The sequence below is a fragment of the Amblyraja radiata genome, unplaced genomic scaffold, assembly GCF_010909765.2.
Source record: "Amblyraja radiata isolate CabotCenter1 unplaced genomic scaffold, sAmbRad1.1.pri scaffold_600_ctg1, whole genome shotgun sequence".
NCBI lineage: Eukaryota > Metazoa > Chordata > Chondrichthyes > Rajiformes > Rajidae > Amblyraja > Amblyraja radiata.
Window position 1 is genome coordinate 1 of NW_022630642.1, and position 23,318 is coordinate 23,318.

The 23,318-nt window shown below is 51.9% G+C and overlaps 2 protein-coding genes across 5 annotated transcripts in view; one reads left to right on the forward strand and one right to left on the reverse strand.

Annotated features, from left to right (window-relative positions):
- Positions 1-1,253: 1,253 nt before the first annotated feature.
- LOC116970172 (serrate RNA effector molecule homolog) overlaps positions 1,254-23,318 on the reverse strand; it is a 36,561-nt gene continuing 14,496 nt past the window's right edge. Inside the window, exons 1-8 of one of the 4 annotated variants that reach the window (XM_033016880.1) lie at positions 15,295-15,369; positions 12,435-12,578; positions 11,763-11,888; positions 9,655-9,801; positions 8,081-8,269; positions 4,066-4,235; positions 2,591-2,757; positions 1,254-1,464 (exon numbers count right to left, since the gene is read on the reverse strand). In XM_033016880.1, the coding sequence (XP_032872771.1) occupies positions 1,279-1,464; positions 2,591-2,757; positions 4,066-4,235; positions 8,081-8,269; positions 9,655-9,801; positions 11,763-11,888; positions 12,435-12,553 (1,104 nt within the window). In that variant the 5' untranslated portion in view covers positions 12,554-12,578; positions 15,295-15,369 and the 3' untranslated portion in view covers positions 1,254-1,278. Of the gene's footprint in view, positions 1,465-2,590; positions 2,758-4,065; positions 4,236-8,080; positions 8,288-9,654; positions 9,802-11,762; positions 11,889-12,434; positions 12,579-15,294; positions 15,370-23,318 lie in introns of those variants that run through there. The other 3 variants (XM_033016877.1, XM_033016879.1, XM_033016878.1) reach the window with 3 other exon arrangements.
- Positions 19,780-23,318, forward strand: part of srrt (serrate, RNA effector molecule) — a 45,459-nt gene continuing 41,920 nt past the window's right edge. Inside the window, exon 1 of the mRNA XM_033016876.1 lies at positions 19,780-19,925. Coding sequence (XP_032872767.1) covers positions 19,780-19,925 — 146 coding nt within the window. The remainder of the gene's footprint in view (positions 19,926-23,318) is intronic.

Below are 23,318 nucleotides of genomic sequence, written 5' to 3' on the forward strand. Positions count from 1 at the left end.
GGATGGATTTAAGAGAGAGTTGAGAGAGCTAGTGGAGTCAAGGGATACGGGAGAAAGGCAGGCACGGGGTATTGATAGGGGACGATCAGCCGTGATCACAATGAATGGCGGTGCTGGCTCGAAGGGACGAATGGCCTCCTCCCGCACCTATTTTCTATGACTTCTCTAACTTGAAGTAACCTTACTGCCCTCTCTCTCCATCCCTCCCCCCCGCGTTCTCTGACTAGTTTCACTGTCTGGTACTGATTGCAAGCCTCCTCGTCACATTCCCCTCAGATAACATCAACAGCATCTGCTGTGATCTGGCGGTTCGAAAGGTTACGGAGAGTCGGTTTGTAAGGAGGACTCTCTCAAACTTCTAAAGGTGCCAAAGTAGAGAGCATGCTGGCCGGTTAAGGGGGGGGACTTGATAGAGGTCTTTTAAAATGATGAGAGGGATAGACAGAGTTGACGTGGATAGCTTTTTCCATTGAGAGTAGGGAAGATTCAACAAGAGGACATGACTTGAGAATTAAGGGACAAGGTTTAGGGGTAACCATGAGGGGAAATTCTTACTCAGAGAGTGGTAGCTGTGTGGAATGAGCTTCCAGTGGAAGTGGTGGAGGCAGGTTCTATTTTATCGTTTAAAAATAAATTGGATAGGAATATGGACGGGAAAGGAATGGAGGGTTATGGTCTGAGTGCAGGTGGATGGGCTAGGGGAGAATACGTGTTCGGCACGGACTAGAAGGGCCGAGATGACCTGTTTTCCGTGCTGCTAATTGTATATGGTTATAAGGGTCTCGACCCGAAGCGTCGCCTATTTCTGGTTCTTGGTCCTCCAAAATATTCCAAATGGAATTTAAAACTGTGGAGGTGGGAAGGGAGGGCTTAAGCACAGAAAGGGTTATTAGGAAGAAAGAGTACTTTAAATGTTAGTTGCATCTGGTTGGGTAACTATAGTTGGGTGGAGATTTTTCCATGCTTTAATTGTGTGCGGGGGAAGAACGAATTGCTGTACACATCTGTCTTTGTAGCTGAGGATCACAAATTGGATCGAATGCCCTCGTCTGCTCCTAATTGGTTGGGTTTGGTGTAGGCCTTGTAGTCTATGTCGAGCTGACCATTTAATATTTTGTAAAACAGGTCAAACGGTGAGCTTCACGTGTGTGTGTCTTGGAGAGGGGATCCCCACAGAGAATTCAGAAGTTTGGTTGACACTCGCTTCTCTCTCATAGGTGTTCCTTCTCTCCATGGATGCTGCCTGACCCGCTGAGTTTTCTCCGCATTTTTTTCGACCTACCTTTGGCGGCACGGGGCTCCTCTTGGCTGGTTCGCAGGGTTCGCTTCATCCTTCTCCTCCCCGTCCTCACCCTCACCCTCGCCCTCACCCTCGCCCTTGTCCTCAACCGGCGTCTCCTTGGCTTTACTCTCATCTTTATCCTGCGGCGGCTTCACCTCCACTGACTGCTCCACACCTTCTGCCTGGGGAGGGAGAGAATCAGGACACACACACTGCAGACCACAGCACCGCATGTAGACTCAACCGGCACACTATGAGCCCGCACGTGCATGGATAGACAGTTCTCTGATCAACGCCCCCCCCCCCCCGTTCAGTTCCACACTTCACCTCCCCGCTCCTCCCCCCCCCATCAGATTCCAGCATCTGTAGATACACATTAAATGCTGGAATAACTCAGTGGGACAGGCAGAAGGGCCTCGACCCAAAACGCCACCCATTCATTCTATCCACAGATGCTGCCTGTCTTGCTGTTCCTCCTGCATTTTGTGTCCATCTTCAGTGTAAAGCAGCATCTGCAGTTCTTTCCTCCAGCATCCTGTTCTCCACTGATCACCTTCCAGCCTCTGTCAACGTTGTCCACGAACCAACTTCCTCGCTTACTGGCTCCTACGCTACCCTCTCATCCTGTAATACCGGCTAAACCCCCTCCCCCTCTAGACAAAGGGCCACCACCCAACATGTCCACTGTTCATTCCACTCCACAGATGCTGCCTGACCCGCTGAGTTACTCCAGCATTCTGTGAAACGTCACCTATCCATGTTCTCCACAGATGCTGCCTGACCCGCTGAGTTACTCCAGCACTCTGTGAAACGTCACCTATCCATGTTCTCCACAGATGCTGCCTGACCCGCTGAGTTACTCCAGCACTCTGTGAAACGTCATCTATCCATGTTCTCCACAGATGCTGCATGTCTGACCCGCTGAGTTACTCCAGCACTCTGTGAAACGTCACCTATCCATGTTCTCCACAGATGCTGCCTGGCCCACTGAGTTACTCCAGCACTCTGTGAAACGTCACCTATCCATGTTCTCCACAGATGCTGCGTGACCCGCTGAGTTACTCCAGCACTCTGTGAAACGTCACCTATCCATGTTCTCCACAGATGCTGCCTGACCCGCTGAGTTACTCCAGCACTCTGTGAAACGTCACCTATCCATGTTCTCCACAGATGCTGCCTGACCCACTGAGTTACTCCAGCACTCTGTGAAACGTCACCTATCCATGTTCTCCACAGATGCTGCCTGACCCACTGAGTTACTCCAGCACTGTTACAGATTGCAACCATGGATGGGATGAGCATAATTACCTTCTTGCCATCTTCTTCCTTCTCTCTCTCCACCACCTTCTTGTCGTTCTCCACCACCTTCCCCTCTTCCTTCTTTGCCGGCTCCGTCTTGTCCGCCTTCTCCTCTTCTTCCTCAAGATCGAGAATTTTGACGTCAACTTGCGTTCCGCCCTCCATCTTGATGACGGCTGGCGGAGGGAGAGAATGAAAAAGGTGTCTATTGTAGAGGTGGACAATATAACAACAAACTGAAGAAAGGGCGAAGCTAGAGGGAAAAGGGGGTGGGTGTATGGAACGAGCCGCCGGAGGAGGAGGTAGTTGAGGCTGAGACCATCGCAGTTTAAGAAGCAATTAGACAGGTACATGGATAGGACAGGTTTAGAGATATGGGGGTGGGACTAGTATAGATGGGACATGTTGGCCGGTGTGGACAAGTTGGGTCAAAGGGCCTGTTTCCACACTGTGTGACTTTACGAGCAATGGGCTGGGGGAAACATTTTCTAATCTTTTACTTCGACGGAGGTGCAATTTTTTCCGTATCGTATTTCCGCCGCATTGCAGCCTAACATCGAGGAGGTGGTGGCCTTTGCTGGAGACCGACTTCGGGAGCTCCAACCGCGGGAGCCTGCGGACTTTAACATTGTGGAGCTGGCGGTCCCTGGTTAGAGACCGACTTCGGCAGCTCCAAGCCGCAGGAGCTTCGATCGGTCGCCCTGACTGTGGATGGTTCAACTGCCCCGACCACGGGAGAATTAAGAGGAAGAAGATTGGGCTTTATTGCCTTCCATCACAGTGGGGAATGTGGGGAATCCGCTGTGGCGGATGTTTATGTTAACTTTTATGTAGTTGTGTGTTTGGTTGCTTTTTTTAAAAGTATGGCTGTGTGGCAAATCAAATTTCATTGTACCTTAATTGGTGCATTTGACAATAAACTTTGAACCTTTGACTCAGTGGGTCGAAGGGCCTGTTTCCACACTGTATCACTCTATGACTAGTGTAGATGGGACATGTTGGGCTGGTGTGGGCAAGTTGGGCTGAAGGGCCTGTTTCCACACTGTATCACTCTATGACTAGTGTAGATGGGACATGTTGGGCTGGTGTGGGCAAGTTGGGCTGAAGGGCCTGTTTCCACACTGTGTCTCTCAGTGACTAGTGTAGCTGGGACATGTTGGGCTAGTGTGGGCAAGTTGGGCTGAAGGGCCTGTTTCCACACTGTATCACTCTATGACTAGTGTAGATGGGACATGTTGGGCGGCGTGGGCAAGTTGGGCTGAAGGGCCTGCTTCCTTCCACACTGTATCACTCTGGGACTAGTGTAGATGGGACATGTTGGCCGGCGTGGGCAAGTTGTGCTGAAGGGCCTGTTTCCACACTGTGTCTCTCAGTGACTAGTGTAGCTGGGACATGTTGGGCCGGCGTGGGCAAGTTGGGCTGAAGGGCCTGTTTCCTTCCACACTGTGTCTCTCAGTGGCCGCAAGGAAGAGAGCAAGAATTACCTGCATCCAAGGCCTTCATGATGATGTTGGCCTTTTCAATGTCTAGCGAGAGGCCGTCGAACCAGCCGTGCTCCATCAGGTAACAGTAAACGCTGAGCCGTGTGCGAAGGCCAAAGTCAGCCTCCTGCTTGCGTTTGCCAGCCTCGTCCGGGTGGTACTTAGAGCGGAACCTTCAAAAGTGCAAAGACAAGTCGATCGCTGGTACAAGTCGGGAGCGTGGAGCAGCGGAAAATGCAGCAGTTCAATCAAGAAATCATGCAGCAAGCGGGGATTCACCAGAGGAGGAGAAGATGTGAAACAAGGCAGGATAAATGGCTCAAAACAGGCACGGCTGTTAGTGGCCGCATCCACTACAGGCTTCCAACTCTCCACTTGCTGTTGGGAGGGGGGGGGGGGGTGGAGGACTAGTTATCAACGCTCCTGCTGGTTCTTGCACCAACTGTTGTACGGCAGGTGTAATGGTGACCACAAGCGAGCTCGCTCTGCCTCCTGGACTTTACACCATGCACGGCCCTTGACCAAAGGAGGGCACAAGAGGGTCCCAGGGTGGGCAGGGGGCTGTACTGTGCTAGAGGGCCCCAGGGTGGGCAGGGGCTGTACTGTGCTGGAGGGTCCCAGGGTGGGCAGGGGCTGTACTGTGCTAGAGGGCCCCAGGGTGGGCAGGGGGCTGTACTGTGCTAGAGGGCCCCAGGGTGGGCAGGGGCTGTACTGTGCAGGGGGGTCCCAGGGTGGGCAGGGGCTGTACTGTGCTAGAGGGCCCCAGGGTGGGCAGGGGCTGTACTGTGCTGGAGGGTCCCAGGGTGGGCAGGGGCTGTACTGTGCTGGAGGGCCCCAGGGTGGGCAGGGGGCTGTACTGTGCTGGAGGGTCCCAGGGTGGGCAGGGGGCTGTACTGTGCTGGAGGGTCCCAGGGTGGGCAGGGGCTGTACTGTGCTGGAGGGTCCCAGGGTGGGCAGGGGCTGTACTGTGCTGGAGGGTCCCAGGGTGGGCAGGGGCTCTACTGTGCTGGAGGGTCCCAGGGTGGGCAGGGGGCTGTACTGTGCTAGAGGGTCCCAGGGTGGGCAGGGGGCTGTACTGTGCTAGAGGGCCCCAGGGTGGGCAGGGGCTGTACTGTGCTGGAGGGCCCCAAGGTGGGCAGGGGCTGTACTGTGCTGGAGGGCCCCAGGGTGGGCAGGGGCTGTACTGTGCTGGAGGGTCCCAAGGTGGGCAGGGGGCTGTACTGTGCTGGGTTACACACAGTCCCAGACCCCCACGCTGCCTTCCCTCACCTTTCACCGCCACTGGGCCCCCCCAAACCCACAGGAGAATTGCATCTGAATCGGGCCAATACCTTACAACGATTATTCAGTGGTCTGAATGTAGGGTACGGGATGGTTCAGACAACAGAGCTAACTCTGGACATTTGTCCAGAGAGATGCTGCCTGAGCTGCTCCAGTACTTTTTTTTTTGTAAACCAGCATCTGCAGTTCCTTGCTTCTAACTCTGATGTTTGCGACCACGGCAAGCATACCATGTAGATCCTCGTCTCCGTTCTAAATGGTTTACCCCTTATTCTTAAACAGTGGCCCCTGGTTCTGGACTCCCCCAACATCGGGAACATGTTTCCTGCCTCTAGCGTGTCCAAACCCTTAACAATCTTGTATGTTTCAATAAGATTCCCTCTCATCCTTCTAAATTCCAGTGAAAATACGCCCAGTCGCTCCATTCTTTCAACATACGACAGTCCCGCCATCCCGGGAATTGACCTGGTGAACCTACGCTGCACTCCCTCAATAGCAAGAATGTCCTCCCTCAAATTTGGAGACCAAAACTGCACGCAATACTCCAGGTGTGGTCTCACCAGGGCCCTGTACAACTGCAGAATGACCTCTTTGCTCCTATAGGTAGACAAAAGTGCTGGAGAAACTCAGCGGGTGCAGCAGCATCTATGGAGCGAAGGAAATAGGCAAATTTTTGGGACGAAACCCTTCTTCGGACCCTTCTTTGCTCCTATACTCAACCCCTCTTGTTATGAAGGCCAACTGGCCAAAACTGCACACAATACTCCAGGTGTGGTCTCACTAGGGCCCGGTACAACTGCAGAAGGACCTCTTTGCTCCTCTACTCGACTCCTCTTGTTATGAAGGCCAAAATGCCAAAACTGCACACAATACTCCAGGTGTGGTCTCACTAGGGCCCTGTACAACTGCAGAAGGACCTCTTTGCTCCTCTACTCAACTCCTCTTGTGATGAAGGCCAACATGCCATTCGCTTTCTTCACTGCCTGCTGTGCCTGCATGCTTACTTTCAATGCCCAGTGTCACCACCTCTCCTCTCTGTCCCAGGGGGACTGAGGAAGCGGTCAGGGCGAGGTGGGTCAGCTCTGGACTTTCTCTTGGTGTTTGCCAGTACTGTGATCCTGCCTTGCCTTCATTCATCACCTCTGGAGAAACCCAATCAGTTATGAAAGACAAAAAAAAAAAAAAAATCCCTAGTAAAAATGAACATGAACAAATCACCAATATTAATTTTGTTGTTTTTTTTATATAAAACCTTTTTACTTCAAGAATTATTGTTTTGGCAGCTTACGTACGGATAAAATAATAATACTTAGGTGTCGAAGTCATCTTGCAGAATGCGAGCGAGCGTTTTGAGGCTTGTTGTCAATAGCAGTGATTTGTTTTGTGACCCTTACTAACTAAACGCTAACACTTTGGAATAACTAATCACTGCATTGTACACAGTGTGTGACTAACTAGTAGATCTCATACAAGGGTTTCCAGTGCAGCGTGCCAGGATTTTTGCTTCACATTTGCACCTTGTCTTCAAAGGGCAGGGGTGGGGGGGGAAGAAAGGTGTCAGAATTAACATTCATACAAACAAAAAAGACTACAAAAGGACAAAAAAATAAAGAAGTTAGTTTAAAAAAAAAGCCATTATTATTACCCGCCCCTCCCTCCCCCCCCCCCCACTCCAACCCCCCCCCCCCCCCCCCCCCCCCCCCCCCCCCCCCCCCCCCCCCCCCCCCCCCACGTGCTACAACTGCTGCCTCCCAAACCGACGCAGTTCCTGGGTCAAATTGGCAAATGCGAGGGCATTCCTCGAGGAGGGGGAGATAAACAACACAGAGAGAGGAAGAGACTCGAGTCTGAAGAAGGGTCTCGACCTGAAACGTCGCCCGTTCCTCCTCTCCAGAGATGCTGCCTGTCCCGCTGAGTTTTTACTCCGGCTTTTAAACCAGCGTCTGCAGTTCCTTCCTGCAACATGCAAACTCGGCACAGACAGCACCCGTAGTCGGGATCGAACCCTCTGCCAGCGGCGCCACTGTGAAACAGATCTGAACGCATGAGCTGTGGAATCGCTGTCACCAGCAGGGTTTGCTGCCTGGCTTGAAAGCCAGAGATGACACATGGAAGGGCGATCTCCAGCTCTCCCCTTGATGTAACTTAGGCCAGGGTCTGGATTGAAAGGCGGCAGAACGGCGGGGGGCGGAGGAGCAGGGAAGGTGCGGACAGGATCATCATAACCGCGCCGTTCTTCCACACGGGATAATGTGAGGTTGCCTCAGCCTGCTCTCTGCCACCTGTACAGCAAACTCACAGCGCTGGCTTCAGGGGAGGCTGAACGCACCACTTCACTTCAGAGATACAGCGCTTCGAGTCCACACTGACCAGCCATCACCCCGCACACTAACATTATCCCACACACACCGGGGACATGTTGCAATTTTACCATAGCCAATTAACGGACAATAGACCGCACGTCTTTGGAGTGTGGGAGGAAACCGGAGCACCCGGAGAAAACCCACGCAGTAACAGGGAGAACGTACAACAGCACCCGCAGTCAGGATCGAACCCGGGTCCCAGATGCTGTGAGGCAGCAACACTAACCGCTGCGCCACTTTGAGGACGAGAGGGAGGGAGGGGAGGGGGGTGAGAAACATTACAGGTCACATCTGCAGCACTGGTGAATCAGAGCGGGTACATGGTACACAGCCAACAACACACAGGGGACCGGGCCTGCCAGCGTCTGCCTCACCATTCTTCATCCTTGTGTGCCAGGAAGAAATCCTGCATCTGCTGCCGGCGGAACTCGATCTTGTAGTCGTTGTAACGCTTCACCGATTCCGTCTCGTCCACAGAGTCATCCAGGGACAGCAGGAACTCCTTGAAGGTCTTCATGACAGGGGCCGGGGGCCCCACCTCCAGCTCGTGTAGGTTGCCCAGCCTGGGGGTGAGGAGGAGACTAACAGCGTCGGTACAGCATGGCCATAGGCTGTGCCGGCAATCAGCACTGGCCCCTCACCTCGCCTGCACCCCAACTCACAGTACATTAATAATAATAATAATGGATGGGATTTATATAGCGCCTTTCTAATACTCAAGGCGCTTTACATCGCATTATTCATTCACTCCTCAGTCACACTCGGTGGTGGTAAGCTACTTCTGTAGCCACAGCTGCCCTGGGGCAGACTGACGGAAGCGTGGCTGCCAATCTGCGCCTACGGCCCCTCCGACCACCACCAATCACTCACACACATTCACACACAGGCAAAGGTGGGTGAAGTGTCTTGCCCAAGGACACAACGACAGTATGCACTCCAAGCGGGATTCGAACCGGCTACCTTCCGGTCGCCAGCCGAACACTTAGCCCATTGTGCCATCTGTCGTCCCGGCATTAGACCAGTGATTCACAACAGTGTCAGTACAGCAAGGCCATAGGCTGTGCCGGCAATCGGCACTGGCCCCTCGCCTCACCTCGCCTGCACCCCAACCCACGGTACATTAGACCAGTGATTCCCAACCTGGGGCCACATCATGGCAAATTTCAGGGGGGCCACGGAAAAATGTTGGGATTTAGGGGGACCACAGGTTCAATGAAGGGGGCCACAGAGCTACCACCCTGTTGCCTCCTAAATTTCAGTTCTAATAAATTTAAATCTATGTAGTTGAAATATTTTTGATGTTTGTGGAATAGAATAAAAGAGAATATATGTACAATTAATAGACAATGATATTTTTATGGAAGGTATAATATTGGAGTACCTTTTTTCCCGCTCGGGAGGGGGGGGGGGGGGGGGGGGGGGGGGGTACAGAAAAATTAAAAGATCCCAAGGGGGCCATGAGCTAAAAAAGGTTGAGAACCACTGCATTAGACCCAGCAATGGGTGGGTGGGTGGGCGGGCGAGAGGGGAGTCACGGAGTACCGCATGGCCATAGGCTGTGCTGGAAAAAGGCACCGGCCCCCTGCCCTCGCCTGCACCCTAACCTATGGGACATTAGACCCAGCAATGGGTGGGTGGGCGGGCGAGAGGGGAGTCACGGGGTACAGCATGGACATAGGCTGTGCTGGAAAAAGGCACCGGCCCCCTGCCCTCACCTCACCCTAACCCACGGTACTGTGATATTATAATAAAAGCTCCATGTTAAGGAAAATATAACTAAAGGCACCGATAGTCCTTCTAAAGGGGAGTACAGAGATACAACCCCACCCACCAGAGGCTACCTCACGCCGTGAGAGGTGGAGACCCCCCCCCCCCCCCATTCTGGGCTTCACGGACCCTCTGCTCGCGTGCGGCGGGGGGGGGGGAGCTGCCCCGTGTTTGACCTCACCTGGCCTGGATGGGAATGCCGTGGTGCTGCTGCATCATGTGGATGTCCGGGTGACCCCAGGGTTGCGGGGGTCCGTAGCTGGGCCCACCCCCACCGGCGTACGGCATCTCATAGCCGGTGTGATAGGGGTCAGCAACATGGTCCTCCCTGAGTGAGGGGGAGAAACAGCACATCAATCGACAAATCCTGCACACAAGAAGCACAACTGCCCCGACTCACAGGAGGGGAGCCAGTGGCAAGGTCACTGGTGATGTGGAACAAGGGGAGCTGACAGGTCTCACAGACATCAGTGTCTCCTGAGCTGCCCCGACTCACAGGAGGGGAGCCAGTGGCAAGGTCACTGGCGATGTAATAATGGATGGGATTTATTTAATAATAATGGATGGGATTTATATAGCGCCTTTCTAATACTCAAGGCGCTTTACATCGCATTATTCATTCACTCCTCAGTCACACTCGGTGGTGGTAAGCTACTTCTGTAGCCACAGCTGCCCTGGGGCAGACTGACGGAAGCGTGGCTGCCAATCTGCGCCTACGGCCCCTCCGACCACCACCAATCACTCACACACATTCACACACAGGCAAAGGTGGGTGAAGTGTCTTGCCCAAGGACACAACGACAGTATGCACTCCAAGCGGGATTCGAACCGGCCACCTTCCGGTCGCCAGCCGAACACTTAGCCCATTGTGCCATCTGTCGTCCCAAAGTAGTACAAGGGGAGCTGACAGGATGGTCTCACAGACATCAGTGTCTCCTGAGCTGCCCCGACTCACAGGAGGGGAGCCAATGGCAAGGTCACTGGTGATGTGGAACAAGGGGAGCTGACAGGAGAGTCTCACAGACATCAGTGTCTCCTGAACTGTTCACGGATACACATAATGTGAGAAATTTAGAGAGTAAAATGCAGATAATCCTTCATTTGGTGCTTCCTGCCAGGCAGGTCTTACAAACACCACATGTTCCTCCGGTTAAGACTCCAACACATTTTTTACTTATTTTGCACTGTGGCGTAACAACCGAATGAATTTAAAGGCAGATATGATTCGCCGACTTTATACTTTGAGGGCCTGAATAGGTCTGCGATGGCAAGGAAATATTCAATCCGAATATTCACTGGGAATGGGCCTGACACCGAGTAAAAATGGGAATAACACAAATGACCGGGGATCAACGTACAGGTACAGGGAAACACTTTTTGTTGCGTACTATTGGGTTAGCAGAAAGACAACACATGCTCACAATTAAACCAGCATCTGCAGTTCTTCCCATTACAACGAGCCGTCTACTGTACACAGATACGGGATAAAGGGAATAACGTTTTGTGCAAGATAAAGTCCAGTCAAGTCCGATTAAAGATAGTCCGAGGGTCTCCAATGAGGTAGATGGGAGATCAGGACTGCTCTCTAGTTGGTGATAGGATGGTTCAGTTGCCTGATAACAGCCGGGAAGAAACTGCCCCTGAATATTTGTCTGACAAAGGCAGACACACAGTGCTGGAGTAACTCAGCGGGACAGGCAGCATCTCTGGAGAGAAGGAATGGGTGATGTTTCGGGTCGAGACCCTTCTTCATCATTGTACCAAAACCATCACTGATCTACCTACACATGTGCCAATCCAAGTTATTGCAATGCCAGTAACATATCTGCTTCAACCTCCACACCCAGCAGCTTGTTCCAGCAACCCACTACCCTCTGTGTAAAATAGACTTGCCCCGCACATATCCTTTACACCTTGCCCCCGTCACCTTAAAGCTGAGCCCTCTAGTATTTGATTGGTCCATTCTGGTAAAAAGGTTGTGAGTGTTGACCCTATCTGTGTCTGTCACCATTTTATGTCAAGGGGAAAGGATGTCCTTTGCTGAAACGGAGATGGAAGCAGTGCCTGCCTAAGGGCCTGTCCCAATTTCACCACCTCTGCCGAGTTTGCCCTTGACTCATACTCGCAGCATGGTCGTGATGCTAGTCGTAGGTACTCGTGGCATCAAGTAGGTCGGGGCGTTTTTCTAGCCTGATGACAAATGTCCACGAGTAAAAAAAGGTTGTGAATTAGATGGTGAAAGTGGGACAGGGCAGCATGAAATGCCACGGCTGCGGCTCCAGTACTCACCAGTCCCGTCGCACTCGCTTCTGCGGTGGGCTGAGGTCGTGTCGCGGTGGAGAGAAACGCTCCCTCCTCCCACGGTCGTAATCACGGTACTCCCGGCTCCGGCGCTCTCTCCCCCTGTCCCACTCTCTGCAAGGCAAGGGCTTGGTCTCAGCAAACCGGGTACAGCTGGCTCACAACAGCACGGGGCAGACCCAAGACTAGGCTTGTATTCACTGAAGTTTAGAAGAATGAGGGGGGGGGCGGGATCTTATAGAAACATATACAATTATAAAAGGACTGGACAAGCTAGATGCAGGAAAAATGTCCCCAATGTTGGGCGAGTCCAGAACCAGGGGCCACACACAGTCTTAGAATAAAGGGGAGGTCATTTAAGACTGAGGTGAGAAAAAACTTTTTCACCCAGAGAGTTGTGAATTTGTGGAATTCCCTGCCACAGAGGGCAGTGGAGGCCAATTCACTGGATGGATTTAAAAGAGAGTTAGATAGAGCTCTAGGGGCTAGTGGAGTCAAGGGATATGGGGAGAAGGCAGGCACGGGTTATTGATAGGGGACGATCAGCCATGATCACAATGAATGACGGTGCTGGCTCGAAGGGCCTCCTCCTGCACCTATTTTCTATGTTTCTAATAAACGTATTCGTTCAAGCGAGTGTCGGCGAGCCCCCTGCCTCACCTGTCGTTCCAGTCGTCCCTCCGCCTGTCGTCCCGCTCCCGCGACCGGTCGTAGTCGCTCCTCTCACGCCGGAACTTGTCCCTGCGTCGCCGATCGTATTCGTCGTCGCTGTCGCCCATGGCCCCGCTCCTCTACACCCTCGATCTGCACCGAATGACAAACAGCGACGTAAGGCAGCGCCTCCCGCACCGGGGGAAGGTACAGTGACTTTCCAGGGTCGATACGGAGGACTATTACAGGGCAGGTTCACTGAGGGCTCGGGGACACAGGGAGCCTGGGTTCGTTAAGGGCTTGGACACGCTAGAAGCAGGAAACATGTTCCCGATGTTGGGGGAGTCCAGAAACAGGGGCCACACACACAGAGTTTAAGAATAAGGAGTAAGCCATTTAGAACGGAGACGAGGAAACACTTTTTCTCACAGAGAGTGGTGAGTCTGTGGAATTCTCTGCCTCAGAGGGCGGTGGAGGCCGGTTCTCTGGTGGCTTTCAAGAGAGAGCAAGACAGGGCTCTTAAAAATAACGGAGTCAGGGGATATGGGGAGAAGGCAGGAACGGGGTACTGATTGGGGATGATCAGCCTTGATCACATTGAATGGCGGTGCTGGCTCGAAGGGCCGAATGGCCTCCTGCTGCACCTGTTGTCTATTGTTAACTTTCAGACGGAAGAGGCTATCCAAATAAATGTTTAAGAAAAAACTGCAGATGCTGGAAAATCAAAGGTAGACGTAAAAGCTGCAGAAACTCAAGGGGCTGAGGCAGCATCTATGGATCGAAGGAATGGGCGACGTTTCAGGTCCAAGGATATGTACCAAGCGCAGGCAGGTGGGACGGGTGTAGCTGGGACATGTTGGCCAGTATGAGCGAGTCGGGCCGAAGGGCCTGTTTCCGCGCTGAATCATTCTGTGACTGACTGCAGATGCTGGTTTAAACCGTAGACACACAGAAAGCTGGAGTAACTCAGCGGGACGGGCAGCATCTGTGGATAGAGAGAGAGATAGAGATATATAGAGAGATAGAAAGATATATATATATGTATATATATACAGAGAGAAAGAGAGAGAGAGAGAGAGAGATAAAGAGAGAGAGAGAGAGATAGAGATAAAGATATATATATGTAATGTACAGGGAGAGAGAAATATAGAGAGGGAAAGATAAAGAGACAGAAAGAGAAAGAGAGCGAGGGAGGGAGAGAAAAAGAGGGAAGGAGATAAAGAGAGAGAATGAGGGAGAGAGATAAAGAGACAGAAAGATAGAGAGAGGGAGAGAGAGATAAATAGAAAGAAAGATAGAGAGGGAAGATAAAGAGAAAGAAAGAGGGAGAGAGGGAAGGAGATAAAGAGAAATAATGAGAGGGAGAGAGATAAAGATAGAGAGGGAGGGAGAGAGAGATAAAGAGAAAGAGAAAGAAAGATAGGGAGGGGGATAAATAGAGAGAGGAAGAGAGAAAGAAAGTGAGGGATGGAGAAAGCGAGGGAGATAAATAGAAAGAAAGAGGGAGAGAGAGAGAGAGAAAGAAAGTGAGAGATAAATAGAAAGAGGGAGAGAGATAGAGAAAGAGTGAGGGAGAGATGAAGAGAAAGAAAGATAGATAAATTGAGAGAGAGAGATAGAGAGAAAAACAGAAAGAGAGAGAGGGAGAGAGATAGGGAAAGAGAAATAGAAAGAAAGAGGGAGGGAGATAAAGAGAAAGAAAGATAGAGAGAGAGGGAGATAGAGATAGATAAATCGAGAGAGAAACAGAAAGATAGAGAGGGAGGGAGAGGGAAAGAAAGATAGAGGGAGAGAGAGATAGAGAAAGCAAGAGAGAAAGAGAGATAGATAAATTGAGAGAGAGAAACAGATAGAGAAGGAGGGAGAGGGCAAGAGAAGGATAGGGAAAGAGAACTAGAAAGAGGGAGAGAGAGAGAAAGAGAGAAAGAAAGCAAGAGAGAGAGGGAGAGAGGATAAAGAGAATGAAAGAGGGAGAGAGAAAGAGAGAGAGAAGGAAAGAGAAAGAAAGAGAGAGAGAGAGATAAAGAGAAAGAAAGAGAGGGAGGGATAGAGAAAGATAAATTGAGAGAGAGAAACAGACAGAGAGTGAGAGAGATAGAGAAAGCAAGAGAGAAACAGAGATAGATAAATTGAGAGAGAGAGAAACAGAAAGAAAGAGGGAGAGAGAGAGAGAAAGAAAGAAGGAGGGAGATAGAGAAAGATAAATTGAGAGAGAGAAACAGATAGAGAGTGAGGGAGATAGAGAAAGCAAGAGAGAAACAGAGAGAGATAAATTGAGAGAGAGAAACAGATAGAGAGATAAAGATAAAGAAAGATAGAGGGGGAGGTGATGCTCAGACTAGTCCATGTCCACTACGTGTGTGTGTGTGTGTGGGGGGTGAGGTGTGTGTGTGTGGGGGGTGTGTGTGGTGGGGGGGGGGAGGGGGGAGGGGGGGAGGGTGTGGGGGAGGGGGGAGGGGGGGGAGGGTGGGGGGAGGGGGGAGGGTGGGGGGCGAGGTGGTGTGGTGTGGGTGTGTGGGGGGGGGGGGGGGGGGGGGGGGTGGGTGTGTGGGGGGGGGGTGGGGTGTGTGGGTATGTGTGGGGGTGGGGGTGGGGGGTGTGTGTGAGTGTGTGTGTGCTGGACCATGTGGTGAGGGTGGGGGTGAGGGAAGGCCCAGGCCCACTCCACTAGGCCTCAGGCCCCGGGACGGCCCGGGACGGGGAGACGACGACGCTGCATGTTTTGGCGCCATAACCCGGGGGGGTGAGGCCCCACACACACACACACCGGGGGTAACACAACCCCCCCCCCCACACACACGGAGCGCCCCCCCCCCCCCCCCCCCCCCCCGGGCCCCGGCCCCGGGTCAACGACAACGCTGAGGTAAACCCGACCTCCGGCCGCCGCGTCCACTCCCGCCCCGAGGCCTGAGGCCTACTCGCCAACGTCAGCTGCCGGCGTCACCGCGGCGGCAAGAGGCGACCCCGGCCCCGGACCCTCCACGCTGCAGCGCCACCGGTGTTGGCGACCCGTCATTACACCCACCTGCTGCTTGGCACTTGGGTCAAGTTTCATTCATTGTCTTGTGTCCCAGATACTTAATAATAATAATAATAATAATAACTTTATTTATTTTTTTAGAGCACTTTAAAAACAACCACTGTTGCAACAAAGTGCTGTACATGACTAATCATGAACACAAATAATTATTACAAGACAATAAAAACATTAAAAAAGTTCAAGTTCAAGTGAGTTTATTGTCACTCTACTGTGTCCCTGTATAGGACAATGAAATTCTTGCTTTGCTTCAGCACACAGAAAATAGTAGGCATTTACTACAATACAGATAAATGTGTCCATATACCATGATATAAATATATACACACATGAATAAATAAACTGATAGTGCAAATAACAGAAAGTGGTTGGTAATAATCAGAGTTTTGTCCGAGCCAGGTTTAATAGCCTGATGGCTGTGGGGAAGTAGCTATTCCTGAACATGGTTGTTGCAGTCTTCAGGCTCCTGTACCTTCTACCTGAAGGTAGCAGGGAGATGAGTGTGTGGCCAGGATGGTGTGGGTCTTTGATGATACTGCCAGCCTTTTTGAGGCAGCGACTGCGATAAATCCCCTCGATGGAAGGAAGGTCAGAGCCGATGATGGACTGGGCAGTGTTTACTACTTTTTGTAGTCTTTTCCTCTCCAGGGCGCTCAAGTTGCCGAACCAAGCCACGATGCAACCGGTCAGCATGCTCTCGACTGTGCACCTGTAGAAGTTAGAGAGAGTCTTCCTTGACAATCCGACTCTCCGTAATCTTCTCAGGAAGTAGAGGCGCTGATGTGCTTTTTTGATGATTGCATTAGTGTTCTCAGACCAGGAAAGATCTTCAGAGATGTGCACGCCCAGGAATTTGAATACAATACAATACAATACCTTTTATTTGTCATTTGAACCTCACATGAGGTTCAAACGAAATTTGGTTTCTGCAGCCATACAAAAAAAGAACCAAGACACACACCAACACAATTCAATTCACATAAACATCCATCACAGCGAGTCCTCCTCACTGTGATGGAAGGCAAAACTTAAACATATCTCTCCCCTGCACTCCCCTCTCCCCCCCCATGTCAGAGTCAAAGTCCCAGATACTTAATAATAATAATAATAATAATAACTTTATTTATTTTTTTAGAGCACTTTAAAAACAACCACTGTTGCAACAAAGTGCTGTACATGACTAATCATGAACAAAAAATTATTACAAGACAATAAAAACATTAAAAAAGAGAGAGAAAACATTAAAAACACTAAAACAGGAGCAAAAGCCAAGGAATAGAAAAGGGTTTTAAGACTGGTTTTGAAGATGGACAGTGAGGGGGCCTGTCTGATGTGCAACGGCAGAGTGTTCCATAATGTCGGAGCAGCAACAGAGAAGGCTCTATCCCCTCTGAGCTTCCGCTTAGACCTCGGTACTTAGACTTAGACGAATGAATGAATACGTTTATTGTCGTTGCACAACACTGTGCAACGAAATTCCATTGCATCTCCTCCGGTTAAAAAAATACAAACACGACAACCATTGACACATATGTACACTTATTAGTAAAAATAATAAATAAGTATTTAAAAAGAATTAAAAAGAATTTGGCGGCATTTCTTGGAATTACATTTTGTTTCCCCAGTGTTCTCTGTTGGAATTAAGTTCTTTTATGGCACATGGGTAGAAACTATTTTTTAGTCTACCGGTGCGAGCCTTCAGAGACCTGAATCGCCTCCCAGAGGGTAGCAGAGTGAAAAGGTGGTTGGCCTTTATATAGATCCTTTATTTGTCGTTCAGACCGAGAGGTTGTTGCCTGCAGCCATACGTGTGTGAGATGCAAATGTGAGTGCTCACAATCACGATGCCAGAGACAAAGTTGTGGAAACAAGGAACTCCTTTATTTACGAGTCTGCAGCCCCTGGGTGTCTCTCCAACCGAGACACACCGAGACCAGGAAACCATCCTCTACTTATACAGCACCATTTGGCTGAATCAGCCTCCCCTTCTGGCTCCTTCCAATCAGAGCACTGAGGTTCACATTCTCACCAGAACGTCCCGTAACGCCCTTCAACGTCCAGGTTACCCCCCACATCATACATCGCATGTGCATTTAAATGAGACATTTTGTCATGATGGGTGTTGTCGTAATATTAATGTATCTTATTAAGCATGTGCAGTACAGAGTAGTTCCTGCCCTTTCCCCCAGTTCTCGTAATGTTTCTGCTGGACCGCTTATCTTCTAATTCTCAATCTTGAAATGTCACTGCCTGTTCTTCTGTTGTTACTATCTAGCCTAGCCCAGTCGGGTGTTTGTGCTGAAAGCTCACTATTATCCTACCTCAGCTATTTCTCCGAGTCCTAGTCGAAATCAACTATCCCTGTTAACCCTTTCCTCACACATGTGATAATAAACAACAAAACACACAAATTAACATCCACCACAGTGGGTTCACCAGGCACCTCCTCACTGTGATGGAGGCAAAAATCTTAGGGTTACTGTCTCTTGATAGAACAATAATAATAATATTCATCATCATTATCATCGACAACAGGTGCAGGAGTAGGCCATTCGGCCCTTCCAGCCAGATCACCATCTATAATCCAGTCTGAAGAAGGGTCTCGACCCGAAACGTCACCCATTCCTTCTCTCCGGTAGGAAAGTGCCGAGTCGGGACGCGAAGTGTGTTCCACCGTCCCAACGTCAGGGCGGTCTGTAGTGGCGACTAAAGAGGGTTCATGGTCCCGACCACGGGTGAACAGAACTGGCTGAACCTTGTTGCCTTCCACCACAGTGAAGAATGCTGTGGTGGATGTCTGTGTTAAATCTTATTGTGTGTTCTTTTTGAGTGTAGCGCTGCTGGCAAATTCATATCACTGCACCTTCGGGTGCCTGTCACGAGTAAAATCAACTTTGACTTTGAACCCGCACGTGTTTGAGATGCGAGAGGAGACCGTAGCACCCGGAGAAAACCCACGGGGGTCACGTGCAAACTCCGCGCAGACAGTACCAGAGGTCAGGACTGAACGGAGATCTCTGGCGTGGGAAGGCAGCAGCTATACCCCTGGGCTCCTGTGCTACCCTGGAGACAGGTTCATGTTCACATCCCTGTGTGGACGGTCGCGAGAGAGAGAGGTTGCACCAGAGCAGGCGGGAACCCAGCTGGAGATTTATTAATCAGACAGCCACAATCATGTACAATGAGCAGGTAATACTTTTATTGCTGTTCAACGTTTACAAAATTGCAAGAGCAGGGAGTACAAAATTCACTTGTCAGGGTTTTGGGAACTCAAAAGATAAAAATCCACCCAGAGGTGGAGCCCACTGGGAGATGAATTGTCTGGGTAGAGAGGGCAGAGTGTGGAGGAGTGTTGGAACACGGATATCCACGCTCACTCTCGGGCTGTGGGGGCCACGGCATAACTGTGCGACAGATCCCGCCGAGACTCTGGGCCGACGAGCAGTGGAAGAGATGAGATGAATGGAGCCCAGATCCCAGGAGGAAAGGTCACAACTGCACATTAAGGTCCAATTCAGGGATTGGCTCGTGGGCTGCGTGAGACATGACCCCTGCACACTCTCCGACCCTTCTCTTTGCCCGGGCTGCGGGATCGACTGGGGGTTCCCGGGGGCGGCAGGGGGCAGGTCCCTGGAGGCAAGCGGAGAGAGAATGCCCGGAGTTTGTGAGCTGGACCAGGGCCCTGGTTCCTCCAGCATCAGTCACCGACTCGGTTCACCTCCCCGAGCCTGCACTGTGCTGACAAGTAGCAGACACTCGAGTGCCCGGCTTGTGTGGATGTGAGCTGGGACATCTACAAGGCGGTGGGCATCTATACAGCAGCCCAGACCATCACACAATCCCAAACACACACACAGTCAGAATTACTCTTTGATTACAACAGCCCCTCCTGACTTGATTGCACTGAATGTTTGACCTTCAGAGGACTGCTGGGGAACTGACAAGCAACTGGTGCCTGAGAGGATCGGACGGGGCAGAGGCAACTTCATGCTGATCGGTGCTGGGACGAGTGTCCAGAGGGCCAGAAATGCCAACATCCCCACCCTGCTTCACGGCACAACAGAAATCATCTGATTAGCAAGTCAACCCCTCAGTTGCTTTTGTGATTAACACCACTTGTAGTGAAACTGAAGCTGTGATGGTGGATACAGCACAGGTTTGATGCAGAGTGAAGCCCCCTCTACACAGGTCAGTCACACCCACACACACACTGCTGGGGACAAACACAGAGTGAAGCTCCCTCGACACTGGCCCCACCACACACACCCCTGGCATTGGGACAGTGCGATGAGTTTCAGCATGAAGGCGGCTGCAACGATGGCTGAGGAGGAGCTGCAGGAGAGCTGTGGAAAGGCCGGATGTTCGGGGGAGACCCATGTCCTACAGAGCGTTGAGATGCCAGAATGGAAGCAGAGGGCGCTGTGTGAAGATGCCACTGGCCCCGCGACTAAAGGCCACTACGTGTGGGTGAATGAATGGCGGAAATGGTCAATCTGGTCAGGGATTGGTCCCGGGAGACGGGCCGGAGAGAGGGGATGGTGGGGGAGGGAGGGTCGAGAGAGGCCGACGAGACCACCAGACCCGACAAGACCCAGCACCTGACACCACCCTCCACCCAAGGAAAGCTCCATTAAACCTGGGTGAGGAGGAGCAGCTAATGCAGTTTGTACTTGTGCCCCCTCCCCTCCCTCCCCCCACGAGAGGGTGGTCCGACAGTCGCCGTCGGGAGATGGTCTGTGGTGATCCAGGACAGGAGAGGCAGTGATGAGCCCCCCCCACCCCCTCTCTCTCACACTTGGTGGTGTCAGCTCCAGCAGCCAGTGTGGCTGGACACCTACATTCAGATTTATAAAGTCAGCACGCAGATTTAACCTCGAGGCCCGTTCCCATCTCCTGCTAGAGTGGGCGGCAGGCAGGCTAGACGTGGGGGAACGAAGCCCGCCGGTCGCGTCCTTCAAACAGGACTAAATGCAGGTGGGTGATCTGACCGGACTGCTGGGACCGTGAACAAAACGGACAGCCCCCCCCCCCCCCTCCAGGGGTCAGCCACAGACATCGTGACCCAGAGCTCAGAGGCAAGGCCAGGGCACCGTACACACAGATCAGTGTCAGGGAACTTGTACCCGGTGCGGGCAAAGGACAAGTGGTCAGTTCACTTGGACTGGCTGGAATGTGTGCCCTGCTCCAGGTGGCCAGAGGAACTAATTCTATAACTTATATATATATATGTATTTATTTATAAAGTGGCATCTATAAGGAGCACCCACTTCGCTTATTACTTGAAAAAATACTGATTGCAGATTTGGTGATTTTTTCCCCCCCCCCTTTCTTCTCGTTTCGACGTCGCTGGCTTTACGAGGCAAAAGGGCTTTTCGTTGATCAGTCCGAATGAGAGTTGATCAGGAATGAACCAGAGTCTGAGAGAGTGATCGAGAGAGAGAGAGAGAGAGAGAGAGAGAGAGAGTGTGAGAGAGAGACGGAGAGAGGGGGAAGTCAGCGTTCGGTAAACGGAAAGCTGTTCCCTCTGGCTGGTCTGTCTTCAAGCGCCCATCCGGATACTCTGGATAATCTGGAAAATCGCTGTAAGACGGAGAGAGGAGGAGAGGGTTAGACGCAAGAGTGGGCAGCGTGGACTCAGTGTTAGTTAGTGGTCTTATCCCAGTGGCTCTCAACCTTTTTGGCACCAGTAGGCGCATATGCGATCAAAATACTGTGTGTGGTATGTACTTGTGTTAGGTTCCTAAACAGGGGCTCAACAAATTGATATGTTAGTTGTGTCCCCTTCATGACCCCCAAATGTATAAAATTTATACTTTGTCTCCTGGTGGCCGTCTGCCTGAGGAAGGAAGATCGTCTCTCTTTGTTTCATCATGGTTTAAATCGAATGTAGGGGCATGCCCTACTTCTGCAAGTTATCAATCTACTGTGTGTGGAATTCTCTGCCTCAGAGGCCGGTGGAGGCCGGTTCTCTGGATACTTTCAAGAGAGAAATAGATAGGGCTCTTAAAGATAGCGGAGTCAGGGGATATGGGGAGAAGGCAGGAACGGGGTACTGATTGGGGATGATCAGCCATGATCACATTGAATGGCGGTGCTGGCTCGAAGGGCCTAATGGCCTCTACTCCTGCACCTATTGTTTGTTGAGATCTTCAGTTTCCTCCCACACACCAAAGACGGACAGGTTTGTAGGTTAATAGGCTTGGTAAATGTAAGAATTGTCCCTAGTGGGTGTAGGATGGTGCTAGTGTGCGGGGATCGCTGGTCGGCATGGACCTGGTGCTGTATCTCTAAACTAGACTAGAATTGTAAGTTGCGAATTAAAGAATCAGGTCAGTGGGCAGAGTGGCCGTGCTCTGAGTACACACGCTGACGGAGACAGAAGGGGGGAGGGGGAGGGGGGATAAACAAACCACCCACCTGATCCACACACCACAAATACGAAGAGCGCTAATAACCAGGGAGCGACGGGGGCCTTCTCCTCCAGCAGGGGGCGCTGGAAAATAACACACACTGTCAATGTGGATGGAGGCAAGCGGACATTGCCCCCCCCCCCCTCGCCCCTCCCCTCCATTACCCCTTCACCCCCCCCCCACCCCGCTCGCCCCACACCAACCCCCCCCCTCTCCCTACTCCCCCCCTTACCCCTTCCGCCGCCCCCCTCGCCCCTCCCCTCCATTACCACTTTTCCCCCCCCCCACCCCGCCCCCCACTCCCCCACCGCCCCCTCCCCCCTCTCCCCTCCCCCACCCTACCCCTTCCCCGCCCCCCCTCGCCCCCCCCCCCACCCGCTTCCACCCCCTACCCCCGTCCCCCGCCCTCACCCCCACCCCCCTCGAACGCTCGTCCCCCCCTCACCCTCGCCCCACCCCCCCCACCATCGCCCCACCCCCCCGCCCGCCTTAACTCTAGAAACATAGAAAATAGGTGCAGGAGTAGAGGCCATTCGGCCCTTCGAGCCTGCACCGCCATTCAATATGATCACGGCTGATCATCCAACTCAGTATCCAACTCTAACCCTAATGCTCTCACAATGGAGGCACAAGGAACTGCAGTGGCCGCAATCCTGAGTAAAACACAAAGTGCCGGAGTAACTCTACAGGTCGGGCAGCACAAAATAACTGAAAGTCCTGGATAGAGTGGATGTGGAGAGGATCTTGCCACCAGTGGGAGAGTCTAGGACTAGAGGGCACAGCATCAGAATTAAAGGATGTTCTTTTAGGAAGGAGATGAGGAGGAATTTCTTCAGCCAGAGGGTGGTGAATCTGTCGGATTCATTGCCACAGACGGCTGTGGAGGCCAAAAGTCATCGGGGTTTTTTTAAAGCGGAGATTGATCGGTTCTTCATTAGTGAAGGTGTCAAAGGTTACGGGGAGAAGGCAGGAGAATGAGGTTGAGGGGGGAGAAAAAAAAGATCAGCCAAGATCAAATGGCAGAGCAGACTGGATGGGCCGAATGGCCCAATTCTGCTCCTTTGTCTGATGGAAGTCAGCAGGTCAGGCAGTGTCGATGGAGGGAGGGAAATTGACAGAGGACGTCTTGGGTCCGACGGAGATGAGCTGAGTGGAGTTTGGCAGAAATGGGGAACGTTGGTGGGAAGAGGCAGTGAAAGAGAAGATCCATGTCCCCACATCACCGCAGGTTCAAGCAGAAGGCCAGGGTTACACTAGGTCAGTGTTTGGCCGGTGCTGGCCTCGGAGAAGGGCAAGGTTCTCCGCAAGGGACAGGTTCCACCATAAACACCTGCATTGTAATATGGGGCAGCACAGTGGCGCAGTGGTAGAGTTGCTGCCTTACATCGACAGAGACCCAATAGACAATAGGTGCGAAAGGAGGCCATTCGGCCCTTCGAGCCAGCA